Here is a 23,223-nt window from a genome sequence, read left to right on the forward strand (position 1 = left end):
ATGGCACAGAAGGGTATCGGTGTAAATAGCAGAGGAGCCAAACACCAACTCCTCGTAGACCGCACAGTTGCCCGAGACTGCAAAACCCGACACACCAACCTGTGCATGGCTTGGATTGATTACAAGAAAGCCTATGACTCAATGCCGCATACTTGGATCATTGAATGCTTAGAGATGTATAACATCAACAGGACTCTGAGAGCCTTCATTGCAAACTCGATGAGGCTGTGGAAAACCACCCTTGAAGCCAACTGCAAACCACTTGCACAAGTGTCCATCAAATGTGGCATATACCAAGGAGATGCTCTGTCCCCGCTACTGTTCTGCATAGGCCTGAACCCCCTCAGCCAAGTTATCAACAAGACTGGCTACGGATACAGACTCAAAAATGGGGCCAATATCAGTCACCTACTCTACATGGATGACATCAAGCTGTATGCCAAGAGTGAGCGAGACATCGACTCACTGATCCACACCACCAGGATCTACAGCACTGACATTGGGATGTCATTCGGACTAGAGAAATGTGGTCGGCTGGTCACAAAGAGGGGGAAGGTCATCCACACAGAAGGGGTCTCACTCCCACAAGGAACAATAGCAGACATAGAGGACAGTTACAAGTACCTAGGTATACCACAAGCAAATGGCAACCTCGATGAGGTCACAAGGAAAGGAGCCACAGCTAAATACCTCCAACGAATAAGGCAAGTCCTGAGAAGCCAGCTCAATGGCAAGAACAAAATCCGTGCGATAAACAGCTATGCCTTGCCAGTAATCAGATACCCTGCTGGAATAATTAGCTGGCCAAAGGAGGAGATAAAAGCCACAGATATTAAGACCAGAAAGCTACTAACAATGCATGGAGGGTTCCATCCCAAATCCAGCACCCTGAGACTGTACACAAGCCGCAAGGAAGGAGGCAGAGGACTAGTGAGTGTGAGAACCACTGTCCAGGACGAAACAACTAAGATCCATAAATACATCAGGGACAAAGCCTCAACAGACAATGTGCTCAGTGAATGTCTCAGACAACAGGGAACGGAGGTTGAGGTGCCAGAGATACCATCATGGGAGGACAAACCCCTACATGGGATGTACCACCAGCAAATAACCCAAGTGGCTGATATCAGTAAATCCTACCAATGGCTGGAAAAAGCTGGACTCAAGGACAGCACAGAGGCCCTCATCCTGGCCGCCCAGGAACAGGCCCTAAACACCAGAGCAATAGAGGCCCAGATCTACCACACCAGACAAGACCCAAGGTGTAGGTTGTGCAAGGAGGCCCCTGAGACAGTCCAGCACATCACAGCAGGGTGCAAGATACTGGCAGGGAAAGCGTACATGGAGCGACATAACCAAGTGGCAGGCATAGTGTACAGAAACATCTGTGCAGAATATGGACTGGAAACCCCAAGATCAAAGTGGGAAACACCCCCAAAGGTGGTGGAGAACGCCAGAGCTAAGATCCTGTGGGACTTCCAGATCCAGACAGACAAAATGGTAATGGCGAACCAACCAGACATTGTCGTAGTGGATAAACATCAGAGGAAAGCCGTTGTGGTAGATGTAGCAATACCAAGTGATTGCAACATCAGGAAAAAGGAGCATGAGAAACTGGAGAAATACCAGGGCCTCAGGGAAGAACTGGAGAGGGCCTGGAAGGTGAAGACCACAGTGGTGCCTGTGGTCATCGGGGCCCTCGGGGCAGTAACCCCCAAACTGGAGCAGTGGCTACAACAGATCCCAGGAACAACATCAGACATCTCAGTCCAGAAATGTGCAGTCCTTGGCACAGCCAAGATACTGCGCAGGACCCTCAAGCTCCCAGGCCTCTGGTAGAGGACCCGAGCTCAGAGGATAAGAACCACCCGCGGTGGGTGAGAAGGGAATTTTTTTTTATATATATATATATATATATATATATATATATATATATATATATATATATATATATATATATATATATATATATATATATGTAGTTGTAATCAGATATTTACGAACACTATATTGCCGAACAAGCCAACTGCCTTGACTCACATATGAGCTTAAGTGACATCCCATTCCTAATTCATAAGGTTCAATATGACGTTGATCCACCCTTTACAGCTAGAATAGCTTCAGCTCTTGTGGAAAGGCTCTCCACAAGGTTCAGGACTTTTAACGTGAATTTTTGACTATTTTTTCAGAAGCACATCTATGAGGTCACACACTGATGTTGGGCGAGAAGGCCTGGTTGTCAGTCAGCACTCTAATTCATTTCAAAGGTGTTCTATCGGGTTGAGGTCAGGATTTTGTGCTGGTAAGTCAAGTTCATCCACTCCAGACTTTGGCATCCATGTTTTGATGGACTTTGTGCAGTGGTGCAGCTGCTTCTGCTATAGTAGTTGACTGAGAAACAGCTCCTGTGACGACCAGGAGGACAACAGCTCCACAAGTTAAGCAGCAGTGAGGGCAGCTTCTGCTGTTGGTAGAAAAAATGCTGCAAGGCAGAAACTGACGATGTGGCAGCAGACTGAGGAGCACTGTAAGCAGACATGGGAGTACGTTTCTTGTCAGAACCCTTAGAAATAAAAAGCAGCATCAGCTGCTGGTGATGAGGAGTGGGCTCACATGCTTGGAGGCGATGAGAAGCAATGAAGGCGTTGGACAGACCCACTATAGAAGCAGCGGCATCTGACAGACACACTGGAGAAGAAATCAGTTTGCAATTTGAAAAAAGCCAAATTTTGTGACAGAGTTGTAAAAGCAATAAAAAGGATATAGTATTCAAGGGGCATATACATTTTGGAGACCCTTCATACTGGTTAACAGACAATGGAAAATATTTATTTTTGGACATTGTCAGTTTTTAAATTATTGTTAGCTGTTTAGAAGATTTTAAAATGTTGTTCTTGTTTTGGGAGGCAGCAGAGCTTCTGTCAATAACTCAGATTTCCCTATGAACATAAGAAAAAGTGTCATCATAGTTCTTCTAACACAAGCAAGGTCTTTCAGAAACAATTAATGTTCTTCTAAAACAATTCAACACATAGTATTTTTTAAACAAAGATGGTGGCGAACTGCACTAACTCAATGAAACTCATCTCTACATCTGCTGTGATCACTGCCACATTTGGACAAAGAGTATGTGTTAAAGATTTAAATACTTTGTTGATTTACAGCTTAATGATAAATGAGTTGTGCTAAAAGTGGCACTCTTTCATCAAAGTGGTAGCATTTCATTGTTTTTATAGATTCTGTTTTCTTGTTTCTGACCAGAGGAAGCTGGAGCCTTCCTCTGCAACTGTTTGTAATTACAGTAACTATAAATGAAGTTCAAGACTGTTTTATTTTGTCAGATGTTGCATTGTAGTTGAAAATGAACTCGATTTAGCAAACCTCTTGTGAACTCATCATGGTTGTGACCAATGGAGTGAACAGCAGCCATGCTGTAGACTCCAAATGCTTCTTGAAGGTGCTTCAGATTTACTTTCTCCAACTGAATCATTACACACTGCTGTCATAAATATATCCTGGACAGTAAAGTAAATTAAGCACAACACAATCTCTGAGATATGTGAACAGATAAGACACATTAGTAGTTTTATTTTTTAAACCTGGAACCATTTTGGTTGTTCTGCAATTCTTCCAACCTCCAGTTTAATAACTAGATGTTGAACCACTGTACAGTCCAACTTTGGGCTAATCACTTGCCAGCTTAATAAATATCACATTGTGTCATTATGTATAGGATGGGCACAAATTATTTATAAAACTTGGATTTACTGTGAAAACACAAAGATGCCATTTCTCATAGTTGTTTAGTTTTAAGGTTATAAAGATTTTAGTTTCTTCAAAAATATGTCTAAAAGTTCATCTGATTGTGGGAAACAAATGTATCATACCCTACCTATAATGACCTGGTAGTAATGGACCAGAAATTACAGGTAAACACCGTCTATTATTTATTTTTCCGGTTATTCATATTGCACTGATTTGTAAAAAGCTGTAGTTCTCGTAATGATTTATTTCAAGTCAGATTATCTTAAAGGTGGAATGTAGTACATTTTGTTAAACGTGCATTTTTACATTTGGTTTTAATGTAATTATTTGATTTAAGTTTTCTTAACTACTTAGATGAGATTCCAACAGTGTTTTGTTTTTCTGTGTATGTTAGTGAATCCATTCACATCGGTCTCATATCCAAGACTTTGCCATAGTTAGCTGTCAGTAGAGGGCGCTTTCGGTCGTACTCTGAAAAGGACGCAGGAACACAGAACTCCACTGAACTGAATGTGTTAATTGATTTATGGCCCTCATTTAGAGGATAAACCTTTAGTCAGCTTTTTATCATAAGAATGGAAGAATAGAAGCAGATATTGTATCAAGAGTATCCTTACATTCAGGTTTTAAGGAAAAACAATTCTAAAAGTTTAATATTGTAGATAAATGAAACTCGACTCCATGCTTAAGGTCGTTAAAATACTTGTAGCAACGCATCAGAGAGGAACCTCAACAATAAATCCATCAGTAGTCCCTTTCGGAGTTTCTCCTTCTAATTGGCTCTCAGCTAGAAACGATTCACCTCGCCGGTCTATGATTGGCCCGCTGAGCTGCCAGTCATAGCACCGTCTATGCGCCTGCTTTGGACAGCAGAGACGCTCTGCTGCTGCACTGTCCCGCTCCTCAGATCCCAGAGCGGAGCTGCGGAGGTAAGGCGGACTGTACGCAGCTCAGACAGCAGTGGCATCAGCGGTAGAGGTGCGCTTCTCCTCCTGCAGCCCTGCACGCCCTCGACTATCTGGATACTGCTTTCCCTCCATCTCCAGTATTATTCTGACCTCCTGAGGCGCACAGATCTGCTTCTTTTCCCTGATGATCCTTAACTCTGATCGGACGGAGACATGTGGAATGACCCGGGGAAAGCGCATCGCTTCTTCATACTTTGTTTCCTGCTGACTGCATGCACCGAGGTGAGAACTTGATCAGGTTGCTCTCCAAGCAAGATGATAACTTTGCACTTGATTCAGCTTTTCCCATGTTTTATTGTTTTCCATATTTTGTAACTCCATTATGTATTTGGAGCAGAACTCAGATCTATTATTTCTAAATATACCTACTCCCTTCAGCGAATGCAAATATTTCCCAGCAGAATGATCTGCGTATAATTTTTAATCATGTCACTTTTAATTAGTGAAGTAATGATCCATGTCTGAAATGTCTGTTATTAGTGGGGCAATTTCCAGTTTGCTGTATAAGCAAAAAAAAAAAAAATAATAATAATAATTAAAATAAAATAAAATAATAATAATAATAATAATAATAATAATACTTTAACAGGTCTGATCTATTTTTAGTCAGTTTCAAAGTTTGTTTTTTGGGAGCAGTGAAAAAAAATCTTAAGGCTAAAGGTCAGTTGCACAGCTGCAACCTGAACTGCAGCTCCAAAAATTGCGCTGAACTGCAGCGCTGACAGACCGTACAGTATCTGCAAGCTGAAAATTAAGAAGACATTAACTAGGAAATTGCACCTTTTTCCCAACAAAAGGCTACAGGAATCAACTTCAGAGAAACTTGGTTAATGTGCTGCAGTGGTCTTCAAAGATGAGGTTTGGCATCCCTGGGGGTCACGACTCACTAAGAATGGGTTCCTTTCGAGAACTCATATCGCTATTTTACTTACTAGTAATTGTTAACTCAAACAGCAGTTGGAGCCTCATGTCTCTTCCAAAGGGTTGGGTGCGTTTGGATGGTGGAAACATTTGGCCAGTTCAGAAAGAGTTGATAAATGTTCTGTAGGCTACTCTTAAAGTTCGATTTTCAGATGAATGAAACAAAGAAATATGTTGTTCAGATAATTCAAAATTTATGTAACAAAATTGGAAACTGACCATCATATTTTATTTCATTATTATTTTTCTTTTTCAATTTTAGCTCTTATAAGTCAAGTCAAAGTTTATTTAATTAGGACATTTACAACAACCTCAACAGACCAAAGTGCTTCACAAAATTACGTCACAGGAGGATTTTACTATTTTTAATGAAAAGAATCCTAGTTTTAAACATGTGCAAAACTAGAATTGCACATGTTGGTTTCTTTTGTGAAAAGAAAGTAAATTCTATTATTTTATGGATACAAGTTTATCTGCAAGTCTACTTTGTTTTATTAAACTCAAGTAAATTATTACAAAAGTGCTTATTCAACTATAGTTCATAAATTATTTCATTTGAAAGGAGAAAATGTTTGGATTTTTCAGGATTGGATTTTCTGATCATCAATCAGAGAAACTTTGATGGGTCAAATTCATAAATCTGAAAATTTTGATGAAAATTTTATACTACTAAGTGCAAATACACATGCAGGCAGCTTGCACTGCCTATTTCTAAGTATTATAATTTTATTTAACCAAAATAAATGTGCATCAAAGAACCTACTGCTGATGGAGGTGTTTATAGCCTGAAGATGATGAAAATACTTTGTTGGAATGCACTTTATGAATAAGCGAAAGAAAAATAGTATTTCTTGCTTTGATTGGCTGAACACCACATGGGAAAATGACTTCTGTCTGTTCATACCACACGTTGGAAGTCTGCAGTAGAGATAAGCAGCTTTAACCTTCTTCACTTCCCTGTCTGCCACTCAGGTTTGTCAGTCTTCGGGTTACTTTGAGCTGCAACTCATCTCGGTGGAAAATCCCAGAGGTCAGCTTCTAAACGGCGACTGCTGCGACTCGGAGGGCCGCCAGGCAGATGGGAACTGCGGCCTGGACGAGTGTGATACTTACTTCAGGGTGTGTTTAAAGGAATACCAACAGGAGGTGAAGATTGGCGGACCATGCACCTATGGATCAGAAATCACTAAGGTGATTGGTGGGAATACTTTCCAGTTCAGAGGAAGCCAGAAAGGCAGTCACGACACTGGGAAGATTGTCATTCCCTTCCAGTTCTCATGGCCGGTAAGTTGATCATGTGATAGATTATTAAACATAAGTTATTATTTCAGTTTATTTTCTTCAGAATTTCATAAAAATGTTTTCCTGGAACAAGTTAATCACTGGTGTTTTTGAGACAGAAGTGCCCCATTTCCTGGGGCACATCTGTATCCAGTGGTGGATTTGGAGATCCTTTATTCTATTTCATGTTTTCAGACATGAAATAGGTTGGGAAGGTTTCTGTTGCTTTGTGGGATCTTCAGTCAATGGGAAATGTGTGCCATCCTGGCTTATGCACTATGAATGAAAAATATTGCTGACTATTTGACTTCCATCTATCTGTCTGAGCATTCACAGAGATGGACAAAGAGTAGACAGCACCTCCTTTAATGTTTCTGTCAAGTATCATGAAACATTGGATTTTCCCAGAGTACTGGGTGTGTGTGTTTGCTTTTTTTAGGGGGCTCACCTAGGGCATCTCTGATGCAAGAACCACCTCAGTGTGCATCATCATTTATCTGTCTGGACACATCACATTCCTGTGTGGGGACTTTGGAGGTAAAGCTCCATGTCTTTCCTATGAAGGCAGGACTTTGATGCTCACAATTGTGTCTTGGTTCAGCAGTTCAGTACATAGCTTCAACTGCTGATGACAGAGGAGTGGGATGGTTCCTCTGTTTAATTGGGGGAAAACTAATGTTTTTTTCCAAAGTGGTTCTGTATAAAAAGCGACAGGTAATCTATTATCTCATCCAAACAGAGCAGCAAGCCAAACAAAACCTGCTCCAGCTCCTTACTTGGAGAGGCAGTGTGGGAAACTAGATCAGCACTGGCAATCAGAGCTCCAAGAAACTGTTGTCACACGAAGAGATCTTAATCGGGGCAGGTTTTATGCTGTCATTCATTTGATTCCCATAATAGCTGATGACTTCGAGTCATTGTGAGCCCAACAACATGGGAGGGAAAACAAAGGATGAGAATGGAAATGAACCCAGTAATCAGGAAATGTTTTTTGTTCTGAAGGGTTCAGTGAGTTAATCAGTAAATCAGCTGCAAAACAAACTGCTAAAGCTTCTAATGACTGATTCTCTAAGCTATCTGACTGAACATTTTTCAGCCTCCTTTTAAAGACTTAATACAATATTCAGTCAGCACTTCGAATGCATTTTATGTTGTGAAAATAATAATATTAGTGCCAACATCACAATCACTAAGGATTGTTTGTCCTACAAACCAAACTACATCAAACTAATGTATTTTTTAGAGAAGATGAGTAGAGTAAGTTTAAAATGCAGTTTTTTATATTCCGATTACTTTTACTACAGTAGACATCTATCCAAACCAACCTGACCTACTATTCTTATTGTTTTGATTCAAGTCAAGTCAGATGTTCTGCTTCAGGACTTAGAGCTAGAGAGCATAAATTGTCATGAGTTGTAGGTTTTGTGGAGAGGATGGACATGGTGGACCCAGGTGGAGATAAAAAATTATTGTTTTAATAATAAACAAAAGGTGAACAGAAATCCAGGCAGCACATATGAGCAATGAGGCAAGGAAAACACAGACAGTGGTAGCACTGGGAATACAGGACATTAGACACATGACACGACAGCTTAGACAAGGATCCAACATGGAACAAGAGACACAAGGGGTTTTAAATACACAGGGAAGGTAATCAGGGAAAACAAGGAACATATGGGGACAAACAAAGGGTAACCGGGACAACACTGAGACTCAGTTAACTGAAGACACACACAAAATCCAAATCCTCACAAAATTAATCAGTTAGCTCAAGTTGTTCAGTTCCTGAAGCAGGACAGGAGCTGCAGACTGTAACACCATCACCATGTTTTACTTTGGGTAAGATATTCTTTTTCTTTAACGTTGTTAGTTTTTCACCATAAGTAATGGGACACATCTTCCAGGAAGTGCCACTTTTATGTCATCACTCCACATAATATTTTCCTCAAAACCTTTAAGGTAAACGTAAAAGAAACCTTTGTGTCCTTTTGGGTCAGCAGTGGTGATCTTTGTGCACGTCTTTGTTTTTTTTGTTTTTTTGTGTGTGTATTGAATCATGAACTCTGACCTTCACTGTGGCAGTGTGGCCTGCAGAGCTGTAGATTTTGTTCTTGAATCTTCTCTGTAAGCTGGCCACTCTTGGGAAAGTTTTCCACTGTTCCATGTTTCATTCTTTTATCGATAAAGATCCTCACTGTCAGTTTGGAAACATTTCAATGGTTTAGTCTTGAGAATCACAAATGTCAGTAACTTTGTTTCTCATCTGTTCAATTTATATAAATTAGGTGTAGTACACGTAATCAGACACATTCTGTTTAATTTATTTCCTGATTCTACGGGCCAGCCAGAAATCAGGGCTGGGTGTCTGATGAAACTAAACTCAGTTTCCCTTGACGTGTGGTTAGTTACATTTGATGTATTATTTCACACGGAGGGGGATTGTTTTTGATGTCTTTTTTCCCTTCATAGAGATGAAATCCTCATTTGAAAACTCCTTTTTGTTAACTTGGGTTATGCTTATGTGATATTAACATTTGATTGATGATCTGAAACATTGAAGTGTGAGAGGGAAAAAAAACAGGTAATATCATCAGAGACAAAATGCCTTTATCAGAGTCCTGTAAAGTTAAAGTTCTAAATTTGTCAAAATTAAATAAGCGACAGGTCTATGCACAAGAAACGTGTGTATGAACACCCTTTATTAAATACACTTTGTTGATAAAAGTACTTTTATGATTTTAAATATGATATTGTGTTGTGCTTTCTTGATATCTAATGTAAGATCCAGTAAAATATAGTCAGTGTGATCATGTCTGATCACACATTATGAGGGTTGTGTGCTTGGCTGGCTACACAACTCCTCCATTCATCACTCCTCATGGTTAGCTGTCAGCAGAGTGGAAGGTGGAAGCAGTAAGTTGGGGCCCTGCTGGCAGATAGGATTACCACTAAGTCGTATGTGACACTGGAGATGGATATCAATAACACCATCTACTCAAACAAGTGAAGATCCCTGGAGAATGTTGTCTGGGGATGCCTTTACCTCACAGTTTCTTAGATTCAGTCTGCGTCTGTTATTGGGTCATTGTCTCACTCCACATGCATGGGGTTGCCGCTTTCCACTGTGGAGGGTGAAGAGTGTTGTGTGCAAATTCCAGCAACCACTTCTAATGGAAGTCTTAGCATCGAAGCAAATTGAGTGCCAAGCTGTAGTATTATTAATAATACTTCATAAAATATATAAATACAAGTGATGAAACTCGAATAGAACTTTTAATTGACTAAATTTCAGGATGTGTAATTAATGAATCACATTTGAATCAAAAACTATATGTTGACAAAAAACAAAACAAAAATCTGAATTCTGGTGATTATGCTGTTTTGGACGTGGGGTCTTTGGTTATAAAGGATGATAGCCTTTTATTTCAGCTTAAAGGTGCAGGATTTGAAATGCCTGGCTCACATGGCAAGATAATTATGCTAATTTTGACATCAATTTCCCATTCCAACTATTTTAAGGATGCTTCTATTATCGCCTTTGCTCTAAAAAACAATCTTTGGAGATATTCCAACTGTATATGAGTAATCATATGAGTAAAGAGTAATCTAGTCTGATTAGAAGGTGGTCTGGACTTCTCTGGATTGATTTATACTTTCTGTATTTTTCTTGGTACATTTGATTGTTTTTTTACTTTTTAACGTTTGATAGCTTTTATGTATTCTTGTATATTAAAAGTATAAATCTGAATTTGATCTCAAATTTGAGGTGTTCAACATGTTGAATCATTTTGACCCGATATCACAGGGTGTTTCTCGAGGAAAAATGTGTAGGAATGCGATGTGTAGCCAATAAGAGCTCGAGGTGACAGAAAGTGGACACAGAAGACAAAACAACTGCCATGACCCAGAAAGTCTGGTGGACATCACACATCTTTTTGTATAATTTCACCTCTGTTAAAAATAGTCTGCAAACTATTATCTTTGCTTCTTCTTCATTGATCAGGTTTCTTAACTCTGATCTCACGTTTGATTTCAAGAGATTTTGGAAGGTTTAATGAGTGAAATCTATCCATGTGGTGTGTTGTCTTTGCCATATGATTTTCTGTCCCACATAAGCACAGAAACATCTCATCTATATCCTCTGAGCAACCACTACTATTCAGTTTCACAAATTAAATCATGAATGCATTCATATTTTCTGACTGAAAATAGCTGTGTTAAGAGGAGTCAAAGTAAAAATCTTTAGAATTTATCAGCAGGGTGTTGCACAAATGGCGCTGATGTCACATCCACATGAGCGAAATGTGGCTTTCTTGTTTTCCGTTTTTGAGTTACCATGACAACTTGAAAAGACAAAGTCATATTTCAAACGCAAATAAAGCAATACTGTGCACATTGTTGTTTTTCTAATATAAAGGGTTTATTTACCTTTCTGGTAAATAAAGAAGCCGTTCCTGTGTTATTTCTATGGAATCACTTCTGTATTCAGCCCAAAAGAGTTAGTCTATGGAAGGGGTGTCCAAGGTTGGTCCTGAAGGGCCAGGATCCTGAATGTTTTGTTCTCTCCCTGGAGGTGGTAACAACCTTTTCAGGAAGTCAGTATTCTTCTTAGGCCTCTAATGAGCCATCATTGGATCCAGGAGCATTAAACCAGGGAGAGAACTAAAACATGAAGGATGCCGGCCCTCGAGGACCGACTTTGGATACCCCTGGTGTATGGGAACGAATGAACAGACCACAGCCAGAGAGCCAAACAACTGATCCACCTGTACACACTGCTGTAAACACCATTCAATTTGAGCTCTTTACAAGAAACATGCAAAAGTAATAAAAGCAAAAACTTTGAACCTGAACAGTCAGCTGAACTCAAACTCTGATATTAGTGCTGTCCTACTTTTAAGCTATGGGGCTTTTTGTGCTACAGAAGCAAAAAGCCTGAGCCGCAACCTCAGCCGTTACTTGGTCTCTGTTTGACACTATCAATAGACACACAAAATATACATTGAAATAAGTACAAAATATGGTAAAAACATTGTCCGTTAGAATGGATTAAAATGTTTAGATACCTTTACAAGACAAATGTACATCTAAAAGTTGCAGGACTTGAGGACTGGAGTTTGACACCCCTAGTTTATTCAACTTTTAGAGGTTTGACAAAATGAATAAAAAGTTTGGACAATTTACTAATGGAAATTCACACATTTTGATACAAAATCTAAGACTGGATAAATTTATTTGACTTAAAGAGTAGAAGATGGAAGACAACTCAAATATTTTGCAGTGCAGACGGACAATAGAGACCATACTGACAGACAGCATCTCTGTATGGTTTGGAGCATGCAACACCTTTGACTGGCAATGTCTAGAGACAGTGGTGAGGACAGCTCAGAGAAGCATCAGGAGTGAGTATCCTTGACACCGCTCACAGTCACTGCCTGCCCAGGTCTCAACAAAGACCCTTTCACCCTCCGTATGGCTTGTTCTCCCTGCTGCCCCCTGGGAAAAGATTCAGCAGCTTCAAATGCAGAACAACCAGATTCCACAACAGCTTCATCCCTCATGGCATAAGACCACTTAGCTCACATTGATGTAATATTTTATTGCATGTATTTATATTTATACTTTATTTATTATTGGAGCCTGGCAACAAAATTGATTTCAATTTTTAAATGTATTTTTTAATGACAATAAAATCTGTATGTAGCTGTATGTTTTTATGCACCCAGATTTTTTTTAAATATTGTGTACAGTATACCTGTTTAGGCGATATCAGAACAGGTTGAGTCGTTCTTACTTCATGGTTCCACGTCAGGCACTAATTCTCTAGTCTAGACCTGGATGATAACAGAAAATATTAATTGCAAAACTATCAATGGAGATTCTGCTCATCCATAGTTTCAGACATTTTTCTTTTTAAAATATAAAATGAATGACTAATATGACATGTATCCATGACTTTAATTTTCGTGAGGCAGTCATAAAAAATCCATCAGGTACAAGCATTAAGGATTGCTTCCAACTAGCTGAAAAAATGTATACATTGTGATATTATATCAAATATGCAGAGCAGGCAGCCTTCTGATATTTTGATGACAACAAGAAGTAGATATATAGAGTAGATATGGTTGCACCTGTAACTGTGATGATGAGATTCTAAACGAATTGAAAATGGACAAGCAAGATGTCAATACAATTCTGCCTGAAAATGAAAGCTATATTAGAAATTTAGCTTTTTTTTTCTTAGCTGGTTTCATTAGTTTTGCGTAGGACTCCTCTTTTGTGTTTGTATGAAAGCATTCCTTTTCTCTTTGCCAATTTCCTTTTGGATTAATGAAAAATAAAGAGCACTAGTGCCACAAATGTCTTGAAAATGTATTGGGTGAAGGTTCAGCAGAGTTTCTCAACTAAATGAGGACTAAAATCTCTGTGTTACTCAACCTCCCCATCACAAAAAACTTCTGTAATCCCCACATTTCTGAAACCATAATGAGTGAACTTACAACAAGTCTCGTCTTTTTGGAGACTAGTGTTGAAGAATAGGTTGGTTGGTAGATTATAGATAAATCCATCTGATGTGCTCATGAGAACATTGTATTTTTTTGTCTTCTCGCTCTTCGTTGGGAGAGTGTTCCTGTTGCTTTTTCTTATGCGATCTGCTACCTTTGCTACATTCATTTATTATCTGAAATAGACATTCTTCAGTTATCGATGCATTGATTGGAGTTTGTTTTTCATTTCTGATCTCCAGTAATGGGGGGGAAATTAGCTTACTGTTGACATTAATTCATTTTTGGGTGATTTTTATTTCTCTTTCACAATCATAGTTAAAAACTATGATTTACTATGCCTCTTCCCACATAACAGGTAGGGGCACTGTTATATGGTGCCTCTGCACTATATATTTTCTTACAAAATTAATTCCAGCTGAGAAACTATCAGGCAGCATTACTCGAATGATTAATTTATGTTAATACTTTGCATCGAAGGTGTTAGAATACTTTCTTAAATTCAAATACAGTAATACAAAATATTACATTTTTGTTTGAAATATAGAGAAAATGAATAATACTGAAGTTGGTACTGGACAATGAATTTGTTATACCTTTATATTCTTTAGAATATTAGACATTGGCACCATAATGCTAAAAATCAGTTAGCATTCCTCCTGACAAAACAGTTTTCTTTTCAATAGATATGTACAGCATTGAACCAATTAATGCCTGAATGTACCCCTACATCAGCAACTTATTTCCTAAGCTTTGGCGACAACAGTGACCTTAAATCACTTTGTTAAACTTGCTGAATGCCTCAACCTTAACAATAGGCCACTGTTGAAATTGCTCTTCATGTGGAAGAATTCTGAGCACAGGTCAGAATTACAGGATATCATACTGTGTAAGGAAATGCGCAGCTATGATCTAAAATGTCTGCAATACTCCACCTTGAATTGAACATTTTAGTATTTACAACAGAACCATTTGTCAACAACACAAACACATTTCTAACAGAGTATGAACTTATTTTAACTCAAATATGTCTGAAATAGTGAGAATATGAGCATATAAAGAATGGCTACATAAGAAAAAAAATTTGAGGGCCATTACGATAACAATGTCTTTACAGAGCAATAGGCAGAATCTGGTACTTACATCTTACATTTCTGTTACTTGCAAACAAAAACATAGAAATTAAAATGGGATTCTACAATATAGTGGTCTATGAAGAATTTGTTCATGGGAACTCCACTCTGAACAAATTTTTTTGAATGTATTCTTGCATAACACGATCAACAATAATGTTTAAAGTAATTATGTGTTTAATGAGTTGCACTTAGATTTCAGTGCAGTGGTAATAAATTATAAACACAGTAAGAAAGTAGCTGTACATTTACCTTCGAGGGAGTCGTAAATGTAACAGAGCAGTTCCACTTGGAAGGTCTGGTGGTCGTTCTTAACCATACGTTTATTGTGTTTTAAAAACATTTAATTGGTGCAGATGTACGTCTCAAAGACGTATGTTGCACCATGGAAGTATTTTATTTAGATTATTAAATTATTTTTTTTAAGTTATGGATAAAACACCATTTTATTAATTTATTTTATTTGACTATGGAATTTTATTACTTAAAACATTATGTCTGGTTATTTTTGTTCAGGCGCTGAAGTTTTACAGAATCTGATTTTTGTACTATGTCACTGTTAGCTGTGTAACTCTTGATCTCTGCATCCATGCTTGGCTGATCCAGAGAGAACAATTCCAAAAATTATGTGAAGGGTGGGGCAAATAAAGTTGCCAAAACAGAAGATGGAGTCCTATCTGTTTTATGCGTGAAACACATACATACCATAAAGGCAGCGACATAAATCTCCAGAAGAAGACTCCCTTTCACCTATTTACCTCTAACTTGGATCCATCTATCTCACTAACCACACACCTCTCCACTTTCCATATCTTGCACCATGCTCTTATTCTTTGCCACTCGTGACTTCCTAATGCTGCCAGCTCTAATGCAACTTAAGCCCAGTTAAGGTTTCTCTTTTAAATAGCAATCCTGCATTAGCAGTTATTTCATTTATTTATTTATTTTTTTTTGTGATTTTACCATCTAGCTGCTTTAAAAAAACTAAAATAAATTGATATAATGTCCATATACATGTTGTCATGTCAGTTCAGCTCAGTCTTGGCATTGGTTGGCAGCATCTCAGTGAACTGTTCTCTGAATTTGGCTCGCTTATTCTGCTGATCACTTCTGTCAGTTGTGAAGCTGCCTTCCCAATAGTTGTCATTGTACAAGATAAACAGTAGATTTAGACATAAAGTGTGTTTGTAACGGATATGTATATATGCTCCAGGTCCTTGTTTTGTATTCCCTGGCACTGTGATGCAGTACAATCTTGCAGGATCTGAGTATGATTTGATGAGATGGTAATAAAACTGCTATAAAATGATTTTATCTCTATACATACTGTGATTTTGTGATTACACCTGCTGGCTCAGGAACAAACAGTTGTGCTAGGGTCTAATAATCCAGAAACTCGATGTTCTCACATACAGATTGGTCTCACTGAAAAATACTAATTCACAGAATTCTTCTGTTACCAAGCATGACCAGAAGCTTTTTACAGATTTGGTGTGAGAAAAGTGAATTAGGTCATATCATAACTCTACATCACGGTATAAAGACCTAATTAGATTAGATTTGATTAGAGCAGCAAGATCTCCTCAGGGATAAGCTGTGAGACTGAATCAAGGGGTGGTGGGCCTGTTTCATTAATAACGTGCTCAATTAACCATCCGATCTCCTCTGGGGGATCAGATGATCGGAAGTGCAAGTTGTCAAGTAGCTTTTTTCCTTCCTCTTATTTCAAGCAGATGAAAACCTGTTGGATCTCTGGTGCTGCTGTAAGCTTCACAGCTGAGGATTAGTCTAGCTTTGTTCTTTGTCCTACAGGAGTGAAACAGCTCCTGTAGGCGAATTGATCTCAGACAGTGTCACTTATTGATTTGTTACCATCAGGTAGCTGGTTAAAGGGGACTACAATTGGTTATAAAAATAGACCTTATTTTGGATATATTTATCTTAGAGGTCAAAACAATACAGTAATAATGCTGTAGGTTTTCGAGCTGCATCCAGGTTCTTATTGCTGTTGGTGAATCTCAGCAGCTTCAGCAGAAGGGGACGTGAAATAATTTTATGGTTGGCATCTTCCTTCATTGGACCCACTCGGCGTGAATGCATGATTTCTACTGACTCCGGTAGAAATAATGTGATCCTATCACTATTTCTTATCACCCTGCTCATTTTCACTGCACATTATGGCTGATCAGAAAGACTAAATATGCCACATAAATTTATTAAATATATCAAGCAGTGTGTGGAACATCAACATATGTAGAAAATGCATGGCAGCTGAAATGTTATTGTGCCCCGAAGCTGTACTTTTCAATTGGAATGTTTCACATAGTGTAAGGTTGCATATATACCTATTCCTAAGACTCAAAGGCTAAAAAGACTTGTGGTTTCTTCTATACTGTAGAATTTTTAAAAGATACTAAACTTGTGGTAACATCAATGATTTTCTCATTAGTGATCAGGACCCTTGAAACTGTGATCAGGAATCTCTTGAAAAATTTTTATTGCAATCTTTAAAATCTAAAACAGTTGCTGTAAATGCTAACATATGATGCGTATGTTAGCAACACATAGAACAAGTGTTGCTACACTTGATCTGTGACTTTTAATTGTACATGGCATAGATGTAAATGATTGACTTTGCAAACTCAATTTGATCAAACTTGTGTGATTTGTAGTCCATACATTGGACTGAGATAGTTGAAGAATAACAGTTCATCCATTCCTTTTCCTATTGTTGACATTCATACTCTTATTCTTAGAATCAGATGAAAGAAAAACAGCATAAGAAGACTGTGGTTCAAGTCTTCTTAAAAGACAGTAAATATGTGCCTGGTCAGTGGACTTCCATGAAGTGAAACTCCAGACCATGATGGCTGCAACCTTTAGATGTGTCCCTAGCCCAACACACCTGACCCAAACGGCAGACTTACTGCCTCATCATGCAGTCACGTTCTAGTCCAGAGTTAGTTAGTAACTAATGTTTGATTAAGACGTTCTAGTGCAGAGGCACATCTAAACAAGTGCACCTCGCTGCGGCAAACAGAAAGGGGCAGAGACGGACACTGTCAGTCTCAGACCTTATATGGAAATGGGACTATTCCAACACCATTTCCTGTACCAGCTGTGTTTTAATAATTACAATAATAATAACGCATTTTATTTGACAACGCCTTTCAAAACACCCAAGAACACTTTCAACATTAAAATGACAAATTAAACAGTAAAGAAATAGCTACAATATGTGTTGCGTCATGTGGCATGTGAGTCTTGTGGTATGTCCCTTTTTTATTTTTAAGTCTTTATTAAATCTTTATTGTTTTCAGAATTATATTCAAATTATGTTCAAATTATATTAATAGCAAATCATCTAAAATAAGCAACAATAAGGAAACATTATGAAGAAGTATTTATCTCTCCTTATACCCTAGCTATCCCAGACAAAGTCATAAAACCTAAATCAGATTAATATTTTGGAAATAAATCTACATTAAGAACACAATTATCCTTCCATTAATTATTATACACGCACACTTATCTGTATAGTGGGGTCGTGAGGTTCTGCTGCATCGCAGATTAAGAAAACAGGTATAACCAAATACTAGCTGGTGCTGAAGTTCAAATAATAGATTTTGATGTTGTGAACAGTACTCTTAGAATAAATAAGTTGAAATCTTAACTGTAATAGCCTTTGCCTTATTTAAGGACTAGATTGAAAAGAGGTTTGGTCTGTAGAACATTTAATCAATAATTTTGGCCAACTTAGTACATCTATTCACAATGCACTTTTGTTCTATTTGCCAAATATATGTCTTATTATTTACATTGTGATTATAATTTACAAACAAACCATAGGACTTTTGAAATTCCAATAAGTGCCATTCTGAAAACTACAATATGCTTGGTTGCATGTGACCTGGCTCAACTGTTATCATTGTTCACCATAATGTATTATTGGAAACTTTTCCTATAAGGACTCCAACTTATCCAGTAAACTGATTGGTGTCCCACTATTCCATTTAGAAATTCCAAATCAATTCTACCAATAGCAATTGATTCATAAACTGTGCTCCAAAGACCTTAAATTTCCAATTGTTGCAAAACCCAAAGTGATTCATTTAAAACTTTAAATGTAGCTTCAACCTGGAAAGACTCACACAGAGGGAAAGTAGGTTTTAGAAAGGTTATTTGACAAGAAATAATCTTTGGCACTTGGACCCCGGCAATAGACACTGCGCAGATAACCACCAGAGAGAATGATCTGCCATGGAAGAGTAATAATTTTTTTTTTTATATGAAAACCTTTTTAAATAAAGTCACTGGATACATAAATTAAGCCAGTGTGTAAATTCCAACTGTAACTGTCTTCATCTCACTTGCTCAGCCAATTACCTGGTCACACACCTCCGTCACAACCTAATGGTGCCAGTCTCATCTCCTCCACCCTTCATAAGCTTGTTCTAAGCTGCACTGTGAATGGATATAATACAAATTACATGATTCAAAACTACAAACTGATTAATTTTAGCTATAGCTTACATCACATTTTGCCCTCTAATCAACTTTTTCTGCTTTTTCTCCTTTTGTATTTCTTCTCTGGACCTTTTAAAAAGTTGAAGATTTTCTTAAAAAACTGACACAGTGCACTATTATTGTTCTTTCTTCACAGGGAAGTTTCTCAAGAGAGTGAGACACCACCATCTTCGTATTGTCATCATATTATTCAGTGGACATCACGGGCTCACATTTAATGAAATCTCCAACAGAAAGCATAGACTCTCATCTGTTTCTTTACCTCGCTGAAATAAAATGATGCTCCCATCACAAAGTACAGTGCATACAGTAGAGAAAAATGTGATTATTACGTCTATATAAACTATACAACAATATGGTAGGTGGAAGCGGATGTTACCATCACTACAAACATTCCACAGTTGTTGGACAGTCCTTGTTTAGGCAATCCCTGTGTTGTTTACGAGAAAATTCAAAAAGGGGGGAAGAAAATGAATGTGTCATTACTACAACAATCAAATTGAGGTAAAGAACAACAGCCTTACCCATAATACTGATTATAAACATTTACAGCAGGAATGGTTGGAAATAAGCACCACAAGTGTCCCATCATAATGTCTCACTTTAACATCATTGCCAACAAATTCTGTCCATAGTCCAAATGACATCTGAAGACAGACTTTTCTGATACAAAGTTTTTAAGTTAAAAATGAGCAAGGGCATATTTCACAACATAAAAATGTTGTGAAATATTTGTATACATGTTTATAATAAAAGTTATAAACATGTATGAGAATGCAAGACAACTTATTCCTATAAAACTTTGTTTTGATGTGGTTTTCATCTGTGAAGCCAGTGATGGAAGCAAGGAAGAAAATCTCCCTATGCTTAGGCTTCAGAATTTGAAAAAATATGTCACACTGATGGTGAACACTATCGCAGAGTAATGAATGAATTAGACAAACGTCAAGAAATGCAGTAAATATGAAAGGCAATATCAAACATGTATTGTACTAATGCATAGTGTCCAATGTCCAGGATGCCACACAGGAATCAGAACCCAGAGTCTGTGTTGCATGGACAAAAGTGTAATGATGTACTGCATCCTGGATGTTGCCTGGATGTTGGTAGCTGCTGGGCTGATGCACAGCTGGACACCATATGGAAAAGTATTAGACTTTCCAGAAATTTAACATTGGTGTACAAAAACATATTTAAAAAAAGATTAACCTTTCAAAATAAAAGGCAAACACTGGTAAATATGTAAAAAATATTTTATCATTTTCAAGTGTAGTTTTACATACCATTATGTTGAACCATAGCAGTTTTTGCTCTATGGTTCAGTATCTTGTACGACTCTTTGGCCCTGTATGAGCAAAGGAAGCAGAAATATGTATCGTTCATGCAGTACAGAAGAATCTTCTCTCCATGTCGAATGTTGCAAATACATATGTGGATCTGTATAATAAGAATAAAAAACAAAGTTTGAGCATAAAAGATATTTCTCAATTGTACATGTTATCTACTTTTTGATTTTCATCTAATGATGCCCTGGAGGAAAATAATTAGCTATGCTTCATGCTAAAATTAGCCGAATTACGAATTTTACTAGTTTACTGCTGTTAATTATATTTTCGCCTTAATCTAGAAAAGCATATTGATTTACCATGTGAAAAAAAGTTTTAAGAAGGTAGAAAATACCTTTTGCTGACTTTGTGGGTTTAGTATTGTGGATCATTTGCCGAACATCAGTGGAAGAACCTCTCAAACTTCTTTCAATGACCTCTTAGCCCCGCTTCTTTAAGGTCTTTATACAAGTGATTGTGAAAATAGCGCCCTCTTCATTTCCGGAATGCAATAGTACCATTTCCAAACAAGGTATGGGACTGACAGTGGTGTGTACCTGCCCCTCTCTGTTTGCTGTAGCGAGTTCCTTCTCCATCTAAAGGTTGCTACATTCCAACCCCGTGATTTAGCTTGTCTAAATGATTTTCATCAGACAGCTGTCCTTTTCAGTTTTCTGCTGTTGACGTTTATTAACATGTGATAAACCAACTTCCTGCATGTGAAACATCTCCAGACTATACAGTTTGTCTCTACAGAACTGCCTGTTGCTGTTTGCTTGTCCTGCTCAGTTTAAAGCAGTAATGTATTCATTAAACAGGTGAAAACAGTAAGGAGTGTATTGGTTTCTTCCCATCTAAACTTAAATTCCTGACTTTTGCAGATCAGTTGTGAGGTGTTAGCATGCCTCATCTCCTCTCTGTCTTTGTTCACTCTTAAAGCCATTGCATTGTGGGTAGCACGGACTTGATTCTTTATTCCTCAGTCAGACTTAGACACACCTTGAAATGTGACAAGCAATTCAAACTGCGGAGAAGCCGTGTGGCAGCTGCATCAGTTTTAGACCTGGGCCCTGTGGCAACATATGACATAAATTATGATCATGTACACTTTTTCAGAGTTTCTTACAAATTACAAGTCTGTTTTAGTATTGGCAGCAAATCTGAATAGCAACCTTCAGCAGCTGACCTTATGTCAAACGACTCATGTCTGACATTTTACTTCAAATATTTGTCAGCCCTCCTGTTATCTTGGGGCATGCTCTATCCCAGTCTCTTGCAGTCTGAATGAACTGCAGTGATGACTGGACATGTCATAGAACAAAAGTTTCCTTTTAAAGAGCCTCTTCCATTTGATGATCCCTCTGATTCTTTAAGCACCTCACTAAGAGTGAGAATTGTAACATTTGTGTCTCTTTCACTGAGCTACAGCCTCTGAGCTACAGCCTCTGCAACAAAGAGTGTGATTGCCCTACCTGTGTATAGTGCATTCACAAATGTGTTTCTTCTGAAAATAAAACTATTTTGGAATGGCCCGGCCAGAGTCCAAGCTTGACTCTAACCAAAACTTGACACCCGTTGGTTTGAGTCCTTCTCCCCCTAATCTTTCTATGTACAAATATGTTCAGTTCTTCAGCCTGCTTGATGTTGTTGACACATGTAGAGGCAACAAGTTTCACCAAAAAACTTGGTGAAACTTGTTGAGGATTCTATTCAACATATGGACATTTTTCAACCACAAATCTATGTCCAAGTGACATTTCTGGTTTTTATTTAGGTCTGTGTCTCTAACATCAAGCAGCTCAACATTGTTTCTTCTCCTGCAGCCTTCAGTCGCTCTGCACCGGACTTAGGTCACAGAAACTCACAGCTGCTTGAGTTCCTGTTACCTAGGAACTCTTGCATCCGACAGAAAGCAAGGGCCATCTAACCTTTATCAATATTTGTCTGATAATGACCTGAGTTATTACATCAAATGAAAATGATTTTTAAGATTCATTATGTAAGGCAACATTTAAAAACCAGTTTTTGGTTTCCAGGTGAAAGTTTGCTGTGCCTTTAGCTATGTAGCAGCACTAGTTAAGAAGCCCTGAGCACAGGGAAGGTAATGAGTGACAGCAGTGTGGGAACAACAGCTTTTTTCCCACCATTATTCCTACAATAAAATATGTGTATGAAAAGATTCATGAGAAGATTTAAGAGTTTCTAAAATGTCCGTGTTTAAGGCATGTCAAGTGAGGCATGTATGACTGTGCCTCGGAGGGTATAGAATGATTGGAAGATTGTTTGTTTGATTCCTCCTGTCACTTGTCTATGAGCCCTAGGTAAATGCCAAGTTGCCTACCACACAATGTGTTAAGTTGTGCATATTGTTGACTGTGGTTTTAGTGTAACGTTCTATATAGGTTTAGTCATTTCACCTTGTAAATGTCTGCATCTTACAATGGACTTCCCGAAGTGGCAGTAGGATCATTCATGCATACATTTTTTGTATTAGTGTGCACTGTAATAACCTTTGGTCTCCCCTCTTTCTGTTTCAGCAAGATTACACTTTGATAGTGGAAGCTTGGGATAAGGACAACGGCACACATGGCAGTGGTAAGAGTCTTCCTGTTCTGATCAACATGTTCTAAGTTTTCAAATTGAAGAATTTAAGATACAATGGAAAAAAAACAGCAGAAGCAGCCATGTGATGTTACCTTGGTTTATCAAATGTGAGATTCTACATAGAACTGGAAAGCTTGATAATTTTCCCATTTGTCTTATCACACAGTCAAAAAAGTATTGGTAAGGACTGAAA

General features: G+C 38.0%; 1 protein-coding gene across 2 annotated transcripts in view; it reads left to right on the forward strand.

Annotated features, from left to right (window-relative positions):
• The first annotated feature begins 4,673 nt into the window (after nt 1-4,673).
• Nucleotides 4,674-23,223, forward strand: part of LOC129377307 (protein jagged-2-like) — a 64,483-nt gene continuing 45,933 nt past the window's right edge. For both annotated transcript variants that reach the window (XM_055057165.1, XM_055057166.1), the window contains exons 1-3: nt 4,674-4,955; nt 6,627-6,938; nt 22,964-23,021. In XM_055057165.1, coding sequence (XP_054913140.1) covers nt 4,887-4,955; nt 6,627-6,938; nt 22,964-23,021 — 439 coding nt within the window. In that variant the 5' untranslated portion in view covers nt 4,674-4,886. The remainder of the gene's footprint in view (nt 4,956-6,626; nt 6,939-22,963; nt 23,022-23,223) is intronic.

This window comes from Poeciliopsis prolifica, unplaced genomic scaffold, assembly GCF_027474105.1.
Source record: "Poeciliopsis prolifica strain line A6 unplaced genomic scaffold, Auburn_PproV2 SCAFFOLD047, whole genome shotgun sequence".
NCBI lineage: Eukaryota > Metazoa > Chordata > Actinopteri > Cyprinodontiformes > Poeciliidae > Poeciliopsis > Poeciliopsis prolifica.